Source organism: Oncorhynchus masou, chromosome 9 (genome assembly GCF_036934945.1).
Source record: "Oncorhynchus masou masou isolate Uvic2021 chromosome 9, UVic_Omas_1.1, whole genome shotgun sequence".
Taxonomy (NCBI): domain Eukaryota; kingdom Metazoa; phylum Chordata; class Actinopteri; order Salmoniformes; family Salmonidae; genus Oncorhynchus; species Oncorhynchus masou.
The window spans coordinates 22,634,978-22,651,313 of NC_088220.1; the positions used below are offsets into that span (position 1 = coordinate 22,634,978).

At 50.7% G+C, this 16,336-nt stretch overlaps 1 protein-coding gene across 4 annotated transcripts in view; it reads left to right on the plus strand.

Moving 5' to 3' along the window:
- The window catches only part of LOC135545688 (fibroblast growth factor receptor-like 1), a 52,871-nt gene that overhangs the window by 7,757 nt on the left and 28,778 nt on the right, over window positions 1–16,336 (plus strand). For 3 of the 4 annotated variants that reach the window (XM_064973481.1, XM_064973480.1, XM_064973482.1), the window contains one exon: window positions 14,782–15,054. In XM_064973481.1, coding sequence (XP_064829553.1) covers window positions 14,782–15,054 — 273 coding nt within the window. Of the gene's footprint in view, window positions 1–3,007; window positions 3,163–3,314; window positions 3,398–14,781; window positions 15,055–16,336 lie in introns of those variants that run through there. The other variant, XM_064973483.1, reaches the window with a different exon arrangement.

Genomic DNA, 16,336 nt, shown 5'->3' on the forward strand with positions numbered 1-16,336 from the left:
CTAAAGCTACCTGATGACATTCAGAGAGAGACTGCTGGGCTCTGACTAAAGCTACCTGATGACATTCAGAGAGAGACTGCTGGGCTCTGACTAAAGCTACCTGATGACATTCAGAGAGAGACTGCTGGGCTCTGACTAAAGCTACCTGATGACATTCAGAGAGAGAGGCCACCACAAGACTGCTGGGCAAATCAAATCTTGACCTTATTCTGTGGATTAGTCAGTCCATTGTTATCTCTGTTGATCCTTGTGTCTGTTCACTGCACTCCTCTCACACTGTGTGTGTGTGTGCGTGTGCGTGTGTGTGCGTGCGCTGGAATGGGTGGGTGGGTGGTAAAAGGGAAAACACTCTGTTGTCGTTGGATTGCTCCTTTCCTTTCTGCCTTGTCTGAGTCATCCTAGGAATGTCATGTCAGAGCCCAGGACGTTGGGAAACGTGTGTGTCTCTCTCTGGCAGTGTAGAGAGAGGTGCTATGCGGGATGTTTGGAACGGGAACAGGTTCATTGTAAAGTACTGGTTTTGATCCAGGTGAGGGATGCAGCCTATTGGGTTTTGTCTCCGTTATGTATTGTCCCTTGCTGGCCTGATATTCAAATACCTCTTGTTATTCTGGTGGGTCAGATCATGAGTTCACAATCCTCATTTCATTGAAATGTTCTACAGTGTCAGTGTCATGCATTCAAGTATTTATTTTCCCACAAGAGAGAGTTTGGTGTTTTTGAAGGGCTTCTACTTTTGTGTATGAGTGTGCTTGACATAACTGTTATCATACAGTGTTCACAGTTTCACCATGTGGGTTTAATCCAAAATTCAGTTTCCCCTTGTTCACAGTATGAATCCTCCACTAATCATAGTTATGACTCCCGAGACTGAGCAGGGCTCACGAAAGGAAGTCCAGGCAACATGTATGCCATTGACCGCTGAGAAATACCAAGTCCATGCTGGCTGGCCCTCAATGAATGAAGAATGATGCTGCAGGAGCAGGCACATCACTGGGTGGGCTAGCATAGATACGCTCCACACACCAGCCAGCGAAGATAAAGTGTGAACACAGCCAGGTTGTGGAGTGTTCTTGTTCCTCCTCTCCCTGGTGCGTCGAGAGAGTTCCTGTTTCTCACTGGCTCTTTGTGGTGTCTGGATTGGAAAGAAGTAGCGGCAGGGTAGCCTAGGGTTAGAGCGTTGGACTAGTAACCGGAAGGTTGCAAGTTCAAACCCCCGAGCTGACAAGGTACAAATCTGTCGTTCTGCCCCTGAACAGGCAGTTAACCCACTGATCCTAGGCCGTCATTGAAAATACGAATTTGTTCTTAACTGACTTGCCTAGTTAAATAAAGGTAAAATAAAAAATAAATAAATTAACATTGACCCCCAGACACTAAGGCTCTACCTCGTCTATCTGCCACTGCCAGCCCAACCCAGTTCAGTGCCCCGATGCTCAGCCACTCTCACCCAGCGTCCATGGCTCTGTGCCAGCTATCACAGCTCCAGGACCAGCCAGCCATCTGCCGGACCGACATGTTCAGATGGGCTTGGAGATTGGATCTGAGCTGATTTAAAGCTCCAAGTCAACCAGACCGTACCCAAAGCTAATAAATAGGAAGTTGTTTAATTAGTACCTCCACTCAGCGGTACAGAACTCTGAAGAAACGGTTACTTTCTCCAACGCAGTGACAGTCATGTTTGTTCTTTTTTCTTTTTGTTGTCTTGGACATACATCAAAGAACCCACCTTGCGCTTTAGCCTCTCAACCTGAAAATGATTTTGAGGAGTGTAGTTAGTGTTAAATGAGACATAGTTGCATACTGCACAGTGTCAGTGAGGGAGTGTTTGTGCCATGGCCTCTCCTCCCAGAGACCTCACAGCACAACAAGGCCTTCTGGCCAATCAAGGCCCCTAAACAACCTTGTAACAATGTAATGAATAAATAGGAGATCGGGTTCAGCTGATAGGCACACAGCCAGGCTGCTGATTATACAGGCTCTGCTGAGCTATGGGGACTGACTGGAGCCACGGGGACTGACTGGGGACTGACTGGAGCCAAGGGGACTGACTGGAGCCACGGGGACTGACTGGAGCCACGGGGACTGACTGGAGCCAAGGGGACTGACTGGAGCCACGGGGACTGACTGGAGCCACGGGGACTGACTGGAGCCACGGAGACTGACTGGAGCAAGGGGACTGACTGGAGCAAGGGGACTGACTGGAGCAAGGGGACTGACTGGAGCAAGGGGACTGACTGGCACCATGGGGACTGACTGGAGCCACGGGGACTGACTGGAGCAAGGGGACTGACTGGAGCAAGGGGACTGACTGGAGCAAGGGGACTGACTGGAGCCACGGGGACTGACTGGAGCAAGGGGACTGACTGGAGCAAGGGGACTGACTGGAGCAAGGGGACTGACTGGAGCAAGGGGACTGACTGGAGCAAGGGGACTGACTGGAGCAAGGGGACTGACTGGAGCCACGGGGACTGACTGGAGCAAGGGGACTGACTGGAGCCACGGGGACTGACTGGAGCAAGGGGACTGACTGGAGCAAGGGGACTGACTGGAGCAAGGGGACTGACTGGAGCAAGGGGACTGACTGGAGCAAGGGGACTGACTGGCACCATGGGGACTGGAGATTGGACTGGCCTCTTCAGCCTCTGATGGCCAGCAGCGTGGCACAAATCCACTTGTCAGGAGGGTGGAGGATGGATTGAATCCTGGACTTAAGTTTCTTTAAGTTTCCTGGTTACAACTTGTTTAGAAATAAACACTGAAGGCCTCATATCCCAGTATGTTTGAGGTACGTTAGAAGGATTGCAGGCGGCTGCAAACTTGTCTTTTGAAACGTATTATTGTAATAATATCTGTTTTGAGTCCACACTGTTCTGTCCATTCTCTTATGGTATTTCCCCTATCTTCAGAATATCTTCCATGTTCATCTCTTGCCTGATCCATCTGAGTGCTATTTGCTAGTCCCTCTTCCAGCTGGCTGTCTGATTATGTGCAGGGTCCTGTTTGAAGGTGTGCACACAGTTAAACAGTATCAGGTGCCGCCTGGGCTTCGCATCGAGGACCTGACAGCGTCTGAAGACACAAACAAGAGCTGTAGCCAGAGCTGGCTCTCCTCTGACTGCTATCCTGCTGCCCTGTCTTGTAGACAGCCTGAAGACACAGGTAATGCGGAGGGATACCAGGAGGGCTTGGTGTGCCAGGAGAATGACTGATGTCAGCCAGGATATAATGTAGTGCTAATGTTAATGATGTTTTTAGATTATGACTCATGGGTCAAGCTTAGAAGACAACTGAGTTTTTTGTCAATTGTGTAGATGAAGGAAACTCAGACCATTACTGTGGACCTATTGAAGCCTGTTGTCCACCAAGATGACCCTGCTAAAGGCCAATATGTCAGGTATTATACACATAACACACACATGATCCCATTCAGAGTTAACACAAGCCCACCTTTCTCATATTACGGTTGTTTTTACATTCTCTCTTCATTTTTGGCCTGGAAACTGACAGCTTGGCTTATGCTCCTGACTGTGTTCTCTGGCTCCATAAAGCTAGTGCTCCGTACAGCTAGTGCTCCGTACAGCTACTAGTGCTCCGTACAGCTAGTGCTCCGTACAGCTAGTGCTCCGTACAGCTAGTGCTCCGTACAGCTAGTGCTCGTTAACCAACACATTTTCATTAGGGAGAAGCCTTCTTATTAGATTGGAACATGATGTTCATTGTGGCAGATCTCACAGTGAGTGAAGCACACACCAATGTGTTAACGTCCGGCTCTTACCAGTCCACATGAATTCAGCTTGCCAAACCCCATATTGTATATCTCACTCCATCTTTTTTCAATTCCACAGGAGAATTGTTCTGAAGTAGGTCCCAGTTTTCTCTGTTGTTGTGATCTCCGTTAAGCGTGCACACTTAAAACAAATCTGTGGTGTTTCGCGTGAGGGGAAAGGAACTTAACGTAAACAAGCCAGTTAATGAGTTGCATTTGGTTTGAAGCATATTGCTCAAGCATGGCTATTTGAGAAGTGTTGGTATTTATAGAAGAGACATTAAAACACGAAGGAAGGAGAGCGGCTGGTGTTCAAACATTCCCTGGTTTAGATGAAGGCCCCCACTCTGCTGGAGGTCAGTGAGGTGTCAACCTGAGTGTGCCCTGGGTGTGCTCTTTACCTGCCTGAGCCCGAAGCTGCACTGTTTGCACAGGTGGGAGAGGGTACCTTGGAGTGAATGAGAGATTGGAAAGCCACTGTCATCCCTCCTTCCATTGTTCACTCCATTCCCGTGGATTTAGCTTGTCGGAGCAGCGCACTGGTACAAGACCAGGCCGAGTGTTCGTCACGACCAATTTGTTCTCATGTGGGGCCCCTCCTCCTAATGGAAGCTTGCTTTGTGGCAGTCTCTTTGTCCCATGGTAAAGGTGGGATTACACAGCATTTAACCAGGAGGATTACAGGAGCCTACCAACCAGCACCACTCCTCCTAGCCCTACAATCTAGGCTTTTAAAATGTCACAGAACAGACGCTGTGAATATGCTCATTCTGTGCGTTTCTCCCATTGACTCAGGGCGGCTTCTCTGTAGAATCCTGTGGTTTTCTCAGAACACCAACATTCCAGGCATTTAGAACCTGTGGCTCAACGGAAGGGCCTCCTTAATGGCTTTCATCCCTACTCTGCTGCTTCACCCATTCAATGGCAGCTAGAGCCCACTACTGCCTGGCCCTGGTTCAATGCCGTAGGTCACACAATGTTATGGGACTAAGCAGCACAGTGCTAATGAAAGGCTCCCCTGATGAAAGAGAGAGAGAGGGAGTGCCCACCTGGCCCCCCTGATGAAAGAGAGCGGTGGTGCGCCCACCCGGCCCCCCTGATGAGAGATGGGGAGAGGGGGAGCGCCCACCCGGCTCCCCTGATGAGAGAGGGGGAGAGAGGGAGCGCCCCCCTGATGAAAGAGCGAGAGGGAGCGCCCACCCGGCTCCCCTGATGAAAGAGAGAGAGGGTGCGCCCACACGACCCCCCTGATGAAAGAGAGAGGGAGCCCCCACCCGGCTCCCTTGATGAGAGAGAGAGAGGGAGCGCCCACCCGGCCCTCCTGATGAAAGAGAGCGAGGGTGCGCCCACACGACCCCCCTGATGAAAGAGAGGGGGGGAGCGCCCACCCGGCACCCTGATGAAAGAGAGAGAGGGTGCGCCCACACGACCCCCCTGATGAAAGAGAGGGGGGAGCGCCCACCCGGCACCCTGATGAAAGAGAGAGAGGGTGCGCCCACACGACCCCCCTGATGAAAGAGAGGGGGGGAGCGCCCACCCGGCACCCTGATGAAAGAGAGAGGGTGCGCCCACACGACCCCCCTGATGAAAGAGAGGGGGAGCGCCCACCCGGCACCCTGATGAAAGAGAGAGAGGGTGCGCCCACACGACCCCCCCTGATGAAAGAGAGGGGGGGAGCGCCCACCCGGCCCTCCTGATGAAAGAGAGAGAGGGTGCGCCCACACGACCCCCCTGATGAAAGAGAGGGGGGGAGCGCCTACAAGGCACCCTGATGAAAGAGAGGGGGGGAGCGCCCACACGACCCCCCTGATGAAAGAGGGGGGGGGGAGCGCCTACACGACCCCCCTGATGAAAGAGAGAGGGGGAGCGCCTACACGGCTCCCCTGATGAAAGAGAGAGAGGGAGCGCCCACCCGGCCCCCCTGATGAAAGAGCGAGGAGGAGCGCCCTCTTGATGAGAGAGGGGGAGCCCCCACCCGGCTCCCCTGATGAAAGAGCGAGGGGGAGCGCCCACCCGGCTCCCCTGATGAAAGCGAGAGAGGGAGCGCCTACACGGCACCCTGATGAAAGAGAGGGGGGGAGCGCCCACACGACCCCCCTGATGAAAGAGAGGGGGGGGAGCGCCTACACGACCCCCCTGATGAAAGAGAGGGGGGGAGCGCCCACCCGGCACCCTGATGAAAGAGAGAGGGGGAGCGCCTACACGGCTCCCCTGATGAAAGAGAGAGAGGGAGTGCCCACCCGGCCCCCCTGATGAAAGAGAGAGGAGGAGCGCCCTCTTGATGAGAGAGGGGGAGCCCCCACCCGGCTCCCCTGATGAAAGCGAGAGAGGGAGCGCCCACACGGCCCTCCTGATGAAAGAGAGCGAGAGGGAGCGCCCACACGGCCCCCCTGATGCGAGAGAGAGGGGGAGCGCCCACCCGGCCCTCCTGATCAAAGAGAGAGAGAGGGAGCGCCCACACGGCCCCCCTGATGTAAGAGAGAGAGAGAGGGAGCGCTCACACGGCCCTCCTGATGAAAGAGAGAGAGAGAGGGAGCGCCCACACGGCTCCCCTGATGAAAGAGAGAGAGAGAGGGAGCGCCCACCGGGCTCCCCTGATGAAAGAGAGAGAGAGGGAGCGCCCACCCGGCCCCCCTGATGAAAGAGAGAGAGGGAGCGCCCACCCGGCCCCCCTGATGAAAGAGAGAGCGGGAGCGCCCACCCGGCCCTCCTGATGAAAGAGAGAGAGAGGGAGCGCCCACATGGCCCTCCTGATGAAAGAAAGAGAGGGAGCGCCCACCCGGCTGCCCTGATGAAAGAGAGAGGGGGAGAGCCCACCCAGACCCCTGATGAAAGAAAGAGAGAGAGAGGGAGAGCCCAACCGGCCCTCCTGATGAAAGAGAGAGCGGGAGCGCCCACCCGGCCCTCCTGATGAAAGAGAGAAAGAGGGAGCGCCTACCCGGCCCCCCTGATGAAAGAGAGAGAGAGGGAGCGCCTACCCGGCCCTCCTGATGAAAGAGAGAGAGAGGGAGCGCCCACCCGGCCCTCCTGATGAAAGAGAGAGAGGGAGCGCCCACCCGGCCCCCTGATGAAAGAGAGAGAGAGGGAGCGCCCACCCGGCCCCCCTGATGAAAGAGAGAGAGAGGGAGCGCCACCCGGCCCTCCTGATGAAAGAGAGAGAGAGAGAGCGCCCACCCGGCCCCCTGATGAAAGAGAGAGAGAGAGGGAGCGCCCACCCGGCTCCCCTGATGAAAGAGAGAGAGAGGGAGCACCCACCCTGCCCTCCTGATGAAAGAGAGAGAGATGGAGCGCCTACCCGGCCCCCCTGATGTTTGTGTAAAGTAGTAGTGGTCTGGCCCTCCCTGGCCCTATGCTACACGCTCTTGTCTGGGTGAATGTTATGCAGCCTGCCCTCCCTGCCTTGCCCTCCCTCCCTGCCTGCCTACCTTGCCCTCCCTGCCCTCCCCTCTCTCCCTGCCTACTCCTCCCTGCCCTCCCTCCCTGCCTGCATACCTTGCCCTCCCCTCTCTCCATGCCCTCCTCTCTCTCCCTGCTTAGTCCTCCCTGCCCTCACCTCACTCCCTGCCTAGTCCTCCCTGCCCTCCATGCTCTGCCCTCCATCCCTCTTTCCCTGCCTTCCATGCCCTGCCCTCCGATTCTACCCTCCCTGCCTTGCCCTGTGCAACACACTCTTGTCTGGGTGCTTGTTATGCAGCCCTGCCTTGCCCTCCCTGGCCCTGTGCAACACGCTCTTGTCTGGGTTATTGTTATCCAAGCTACCCTGCCCTTCCTCCCTCCCTGCCTTGCCCTCCCTCCCTGCCCTCTCTACCGAGTCTGCTCTGGCACGCACATCACGCAGTGACAGACAGACCAGCAGCCTCAGCGGTAGCAAGCTGTGTCTGTGAGACACAGCTGAACATGTAAACATTAAATACTGTGTCGAGCCAGAGCCAAACCAGGATTAGGAGCCTGGCATGAGACCCTAGCTGTCTGTCGGTGTGGACTGTTGACACAAAGGGTTGTGTTTAATAAGCAGGTGCTCATTACTTCTGATGGGGCCGGCATTCTACAACATTACCCAGAATCCCTGTGGAGCTGTGGCTCTGTTTATGAGGGCAAAATTGGCGCATTGTTGCCCTTCCCTGTGGTCTGAGATGCTGGTGGTCCACCCTGTGTGTGAACAGATACACGTAGTCCCATACCACCTCCATTGGGTGACTACAGGCCAGGGCTGTGGGTTGGGTCCTCTTACCTTCATAACATTGTGCCCAGATCTGATAGGAAACAACACAACTATGGAACCTGAGCCTCCAGGCTTCAGACAGAGTGTGTAGATAGAGCACCCAGTCCCCATCACTCCCTCCTCTGACTCACATGAATTCCATTCACGCTGAAAGGAGAGAAGGACATTTATATCTGCTCCAGTGAGTGTGTTCGGACCGGTGGTATGGAGAGGGGAGTCAGAGGTGGGTACATCATTGCCCCCATGCCCATACTACACAATCACCCACCCACCTCCCCACATGGGCCTGATGTCAGGGCGAACAGATCAGGCCTTGTGCCCTTGCCAGCTTCTGCCATGGTGGAGGTGGAGCGGGCATAGCATTTGCTCCAACATGCCAGAGCTAAAAAGAGGCAGACACTCGACGTCACCCTCCAGAAATGTAAAATGGTCTGAATTTAAGGAATGACCAGGTTTCTGTGTGTTTTTCTATGAAGGTAGGGGAGTGAGTGTTCTTCCAAGATTCCAAGACTGAGTTCTATGCTGTCTGTCTGAGAGACAGCTGGAGGGTTGGATGGGCTCTAGTGGGGTGAGATGGACGGAGAGGGAACCAAGGAAAGCCAGCGTAATGACAGACACACTCTACTGTCCATTTACAGCCACGGTTGTAGCACTATAGTCAACTCCAGCTTGTCTCAAAACACCTCTAGGTGGAGTGTTGGAAGAGACTGAGTAAAATAACGCGACCTGCCCATGAAATCATCATGGGATTGAGATGATGTCTTGGATGTGAACAAAAGCATAAACACAACATGTAAAGTGTTGGTCCCATGTTTCATTAGCTGAAATAAAAGATCACAGAAATGTTTCATATGCACAAAAAGCTTATTGCTCTAAAATGTTGGTCACAAATTTATTTACATTCCTGTTAGTGAGCATTTCTCCTTTTGCCAAGACAATCCATCCACCTGACATGTGTGGTATATCAAGAAGCTTATTAAACAGCATGATCATTACACAGGTGCACCTTGTGCCTGGGGTAATAAAAGGCCACTCTAAAATGTGAAATTGGCATGCTGCCTGCAGGAATGTCCACCAGAGCTGTTGCCAGATAATTGAATGTTCATTTCTCTACCATAAGCCACCTCCAAAGTGGTTTTAGAGAATTTGGCAATATGTCCAACTGGCCTCACAACCCCAGACCACGTGTAACCACGTCAGCCCAGGACCTCAACATCTGGCTTTTTCACCAGCCACCTGAACAGCTGATGAAACTGTGGGTTTGCACAACCAAATCATTTCTGCACCAACTGCCAAAAACTGTCTCAGGGAAGCTCATCTGCATGCTCGTCGTCCTCACCAGGGTCGTGACCTGACTGCAGTTCAGCGTCGTAACCGACTTCAGTGGACAAATGCTCACCTTCGATAGCCACTGGCAGCCTGGAGAAGTGTGCTCTTCACGGATGAATCCCGGTTTCAACTGTACTGGACAGATGGCAGACTGTGTGTATGGCGTCATGTGGGCGAGCGGTTTGCTGATGTCAACAGAGTGCCCCATGGTGATGGTGGGGTTATGGTATGGGTAGGTATAAACTATGGACCAAGAACACAATTGCATTTTTATTGATGACAATTTGAATGCACAGAGATACCGTGACGAGATCCTGAGGCCCCTTGTCCTGCCATTCACCCGCCACCATCACCTCATGTTTCAGCATGATACAGCCCCATGTCGCAAGGATCTGTACACAGTTCTTCCATGGCCTGCATACTCACAAGACATGGCACCCATTGAGCATGTTTCGGATGCTCTGGATTGACGTGTACGATAGCGTGTTCCAGTTCCCGCCAATATCCAGCAACTTTGCAAAGCCATTGAAGAGGAGTGGGACAACATTCCACAGGCCACAATCAACAGCACGATCAACTCTATGTGAAGGAGATGTGTTACGCTGCATGAGGCAAATACTGACTGGTTTTCTGATCCATGCCTCTACTTTATTTTTAAGGTATCTGTGACCAATAGATGCATATCTGTATTCACGGTCATTTGAAATAAATAGATTAGGGCCTAATGAATTGATTTAAATGGACTTGATCTCCTTATATGGACCATAAAATCAGTAAAATCTTTGAAATTGTTGCATGTTGTGTTTATATTTTTGTTCAGTGTAATTGATGAAGTGTTGTGTGGCTCCTAGGATGACAGGATGGATTAGTACCTAGCTGCTCCTCTATAGACTAACAGCTGGACCTGGGACAGGTGGGGACAGGGGACCCCTTTTATAGACATAAACAATATTTATTAAGGGATGGCAGAAGACACAAGGATGAGGGTTTTCAGGATGTAGGGAGTATTCAGGTAGACGTCACTCAACTGAGAAAGGGATCAGAGTTTGGAATGGGAAGAAGAGATGGGACCTTACCATTATAAATAGCCTGACCAAGAATTTGCCTAAGTAATGGGCCAAAGTTATTAGATATGAAGGTAGCAGGCCTGCATGCAGGAATGACTACTAATGAGGAGTTGACTGACTGGGTGTTTGATTGAGGAGTGGGAGTGACAGACACCGGGGTGAACCAGAGGTAGACGGGGGGATTGTTTACCTAGCTCTGTTGACCAAGCCCTCTTATTGTTGTCTTTGACTCATTTTCCTATACATTACCATGTCACGCATCAGGCCAAAGGTGTAATCTCTCACCGGTGATCTGGAACCTGATTTCCACACACTAGACCGAGACCTGGCTCTGTTTGGTCTAACTGTCCTATCAGTGAAGGCAAACATTACATTAGGCCTCTCTGCCTAGCCCCCCCCCCCCATGCCAGGATATGGGCACAGAGATGAGCAGGGTTGATCTCTGAATGAGAAAATATCAAACTCAAGATGGATGGCACCTTGGCAGGAACTTGTTTAAAGGCTGCCTATCTTCTGCCTGATAACGTTGTATCAGCACTGTGGTGTTTGACTTCTCTCCTCGCTTGCCGTTGAAAGCTGCTCATATACTTGCGATGTCTCTTCTTATGAATCCAGCTGTAATGGTATCGTCCACCAGCCTGTCTGGACACCACCCCAGAAGAGCTTCTTTCAACATGATCTTTTGATGAGCTGTCCTTTGATGGAAGTTATTGCAGTGCTCTCCCTTGTTCTGGTCTGAAGGACACATGTTCAGTAGTCCTTCGCGATGAGCATGTGGCGATCTGCATGTGTCCATTCTACTCTACTCACAGCAACAAGCAGGTTCCTCCAATATCTTCCTTCCAATCTCTCTTTCTCTCCCTCTCTTCTCCTTCCTCTCTTGCTCTCTCTAGCTCTCACTCTCTCACTCTCTCTCTCTTTCTCTGTTTCTCTCTATCTCTCCCACTCATCTCAAAGGCCTGCTACTTCCTTAACCATAATAATTTATCCAGGCAGAGCGCTGTCGAGGTCCGTTTGAAGCTCTCCGTATGACACCAGCCCAGCTCCTTCCTCCTGACTCTGGTGAGGCCGCCCCAGCTTCAAAGCTCCTCTGGGGCTGCGGCTCGGGGGCGGCCTCCCTTTCCCATAAATCCTCCCTGAAATCAAAAACCCCTATCAAAATGTCTAAAACAGAGTGGGCCACGAGAGTACAAGCACTGTGGAGCTTTAAAGTGATCCCTGGTTATCCATAGGTTAGGTGACCTCCTTCTGTCTTACACAGATTAAATGTCTTGGCTGGTTCCAGCTGTTTTGGATTCTGTTGCACTGAAATCCCTCTGACAACCAGACCAGTAACAGTTTCACCACTGCACTGAGGACGTCATGTCTTTCCTCTTTGTTGTTATTGATGTCGTTACCTATCTGGATCAATAGGATTCATAGGCCTTCATTCCTAATGGTGGAAGTAGGAATGTTGTTTGCTGTAGGTTGTGGCACTGGGAGGTCTGTCTGTCAGGATGTCCCGTCTGCTGATGGAGTATCACTCTCAGCTCAACAGCAACTTGGATTTTAAAAAACACTGAATGGGAAAGACATTCAAACTTAACAAGACAAATTAGGAAAAAAGGCTGACATTAATTTCAGATCAATGCTGCTATACATCGGTGTGCGTGTGTGTGCGTGTGTGTGTGTGTGTGTGTGTGTGTGTGTGTGTGTGTGTGTGTGTGTGTGTGTGTGTGTGTGTGTGTGTGTGTGTGTGTGTGTGTGTGTGTGTGTGTGTGTGTGTGTGTGTGTGTGTGTGTGTGTGTGTGTGTGTGTGTGTCCCTCCCCGTTTCTACCACACTTGGCCCTCCCTGTCATTGTTGGACAGAGAACACACTGCAGGGTTCAGAAGGCAGGTGTAGGACTTGGTGGGATCTACCAGGCAGGGTGTTTATTACACTTCAATAGGGAGGAGGAAGGCTGTTTATGTTGTTTCCAGAACTGGAGCATGGATCGAGGAGCATGGGCCTAGGAGCAAGGGTCTACGAGCAAGGGTCTACGAGCAAGGGCCTCGGAGCAAGGGCCTCGGAGCAAGGGTCTAGGAGCAAGGGTCTCGGAGCAAGGGTCTCGGAGCAAGGGTCTAGGAGCAAGGGCCTAGGAGCAAGTGTCTAGGAGCATGGGTCTAGGAGCAAGGGTCTAGGAAAGAGCTGCCTCTATAGAGCCAATGGTCAGTCAGGTACCTCTCTGTCTCAGTCCAGCTGGAGCATCTCAACAAGACTACATCTCCTACTGCAGGGTTTCTCAGCAGGTGGCTTTAGCAGCAGCAGCAGGTGTGTGTGTGTGTGTGTGTGTGTGTGTGTGTGTGTGTGTGTGTGTGTGTGTGTGTGTGTGTGTGTGTGTGTGTGTGTGTGTGTGTGTGTGTGTGTGTGTGTGTGTGTGTGTGTGTGTGTGTGTGTCCAACCAGACTGACTGACAGACTCCCTCTACTCTACTCCTCCTCTTCTGTCTTTTATTCCACCTCTCCCCGGTTGTGTGTGATTGTGAGCAAAGCTCTTGGATCAGATCGGGGAGAAGGAAGGCTCTTTACTTCAGCCTCTTGGTCTCACTCTCATCTGGTGCTGCCTGATTTATTGGCAGCCAGGCTGTTTCAATGAGGCCACCCAGATATTGCCAGATATTGTTTCAATATTTCAACTAACAATACTAAGTCATATCTTGCCATTTTCCCAGTAAGGTGAATTAGTGGTCAATGTAATGATTTGTTTATGACAGAATGCTGTGTTAACATTCAAACCTGCTGAAATAGGTCTTTATGGTCAACCTTTTGTTCTATTTGTGGAGACAGGGGAATTTTGATTCCATACTTGGTGCAGTGAAACCGTCTCGGTCTAACATTCTGGAATGTGCTGTAATTTAATTCCGTCTCCAAAACAATCTTTACTTTTTTTCTGCTGCTTTTTCTTCTGGCACTTTCCTGGATGGCAACCAGTAGACTCCAGGTGAAAACACTTCACTCCTACACATAGATGTGTAGTGCAGAGAGAGAGAGAAATCATTTTTCAATTTCCATAATCTTGGCAGTTCTCACAGCAGCTGCTGGTACAGCTACAGGATGTGACAGTACCAGGCATGAATGAGCACTGCCGTCCAACACACACATAACCGGGCTCCAGTTCTGAGGCAGCGCAGGAGGGCCAGAGGAAATGGACCCCGGAGCTCTCATGGGAGTCTCAGAGCGCTGAACGAACAGGATGAAAAGAACGTTGTGCACGCAAGGACCGTACTGAAAGAAGGCAAGAAATTCCCCGTCAAATAGTTGACTTAACTTCCCCGAAGTTGCCCCTCGCTCTTCTTGAGAAGGGTTATGTTTTTGAGTGGACTTTGGGTGGACCCAAGTTGGTTTGTTTTGCTGATTGGAATGTTCCCTTGGGGTAGCCTGCCCCAGTTCTATACAGGCCTTCTCACACAGGGCCTATCTGTGTTTGTGGGCCTGGACACGTACAGATTGTGGTGTGGTGTGGAGTGGTGACACAGGGCCCCCCTCAGAATCAGACAGACACGGCAGGCCAGTGTTAGTTAGGGGGAAGCAGGTCTCTGGTCTGCCTTTGTAATTCCATTTTATTTTCCATGGTTCGTCTGGCTCACCGGCCCAAGGTCAGTTGACCCTGTGTTGCCAGCGGCAACAGAATGAATAAAATGTTTCATGTGATAGACTGAGTCAGTAAAACATCTTTATGTGTTTGAATTAAGCAGCAAATGAAGTGTACAGTACTGGCTATTCTTGAATGGTGGAATTATATTCAGTTGATATAAATGACTTAGCCAGCAAATACACAAGGCCCATTGATACAATAACATGGAAATGGAATGAAAAGTTGTGTGAAATATGAAAGAAAACTACGTTATGAAACGTTGATAAATGTGCACTGTCCCTCTAAAAATAAAATAAACTCAAACAATCCCCAATGTATGAATAGAGCAGCTTGTCCAGCTTCATAGCAAATGGAGCATGATTCAACTATGGATCCTGTCCACTGCAGGCTACTGTATAATACCCATGAGCAGAACTTTACTATGTCTTACCAGATGCCCAGGTCTGGCGAATAACTCTGATGAATAAGTCAAAAAAGTATTAGCTATAAACTGAGAGGTAAATGATTAAGTTTGTTTGATCAAGTTGTTGTGGAGTATAATCCCAATCAGCAAATCAATCAAATGTATTTTAAAAAGCCATTTTTTACATCAGCAGTTGTCAAAGTGCTTTACAGATACTCAGCCTAAAACCCCAAAGAGCAAGCAATGCAGAGGCAGAAGCCCAGTGGATCCAATATGACACAGGGTTTATATTTAGAAAGGAAAGCTGTAGAGAAAAAAAATATTTTGTGGAACTGAACAATGACCGTACTCTGCCCATCGCTCTCTGCTCCTTCCAGGTCCACCGTGGGTGAGTCGTCAGGTGGAGGAGTGTCAGACGGCCAGGCTGGGGCGGACGGTGCGGCTTGCGTGCCCCGTAGAGGGTGACCCTCCTCCTCTGGTGCTGTGGGTGAAGGATGGGCGTAACGTCCACCCGGGCTGGAGCCGCTACCGGGTGCTAAAAAAGAGCCTGAAGATCAAAGAGGTGGAGCTGGGGGACGCAGGGGTTTACATGTGCCGCGTCACCAACGGCTTCGGAAGTATCACTCTCAACTACACCCTCATCGTCATGGGTAAGGCCAGGGAGGGACGGACTTCATCCATAGTCAGTGCACACCCTTGTAATGCATACACATACTGTAAATACAAATATTACATACACACTCCATGCTTTATGTTCCAATTATCTTCAACTTCAACATTACAGAACCCCAGCAGCTTCTCTGTCAGGTTTCATATCAAACCTCAGGAGAACATTACAGAACCCCAGCAGCTTCTCTGTCAGGTTCCATATCAAACCTCAGGAGAACATTACAGAACCCCAGCAGCGTCTCTGTCAGGTTTCATATCAAACCTCAGGAGAACATTACAGAACCCCAGCAGCGTCTCTGTCAGGTTTCATATCAAACCTCAGGAGAACATTACAGAACCCCAGCAGATTTTTAAAATATTTATTTTATTTATTTTTTTACCTTTATTTTACTAGGCAAGTCAGTTAAGAACAAATTCTTATTTTCAATGACGGCCTAGGAACAGTGGGTTAACTGCCTGTTCAGGGGCAGAACGACAGATTTGTACCTTGTCAGCTCGGGGATTCAAACTTGCAACCTTTCGATTACTAGTCCAATGCTCTAACCACTAGGCTACCCTGCCGCGACAGATCCTCTGTCAGGTGTCATATCAAGCCTCAAGAGAACAGAGAGATGGCTTCTTTATGTTTTTCTCCTGTCACACTGCACCCAGGTACTTGTTTATAGTGCCGGTAACTTCATCCAGTGTTCCTTATTTTATATGCACTGTCGGGGGTTTCACCCCCCTCTGACACAATGAGATATTCATTTAAGAACGAATACAGTAAGGAGTATATGGCGTGTGTGTCAGTGTGTGAGGTTGTGTGGTAAAAGAGTGAACTCTGGAAGGTGATTGGAGGGGGTCGGGGAGGGTGTAGAGGATTGTGGGAGGTGCACCACTAGATGACCTGTAACACTAGATGACCTGCACCACTAGATTACCTGCACCACTAGGTGACCTGCACCACTAGATGACCTGTAACACTAGATGACCTGCACCACTAGATGACCTGCACCACTAGATGACCTGTAACACTAGATGACCTGCACCACTAGATGACCTGTAACACTAGATGACCTGCACCACAAGATGACCTGTAACACTAGATTACTTGCACCACTTGATGACCTGCACCACTAGATTACCTGTAACACTAGATGACCTGCACCACTAGATGACCTGTAACACTAGATGACCTGCAACACTAGATGACCTGCACCACTAGATGACCTGTAACACTAGATGACCTGCACCACTAGATGACCTGCACCACTAGATGACCTG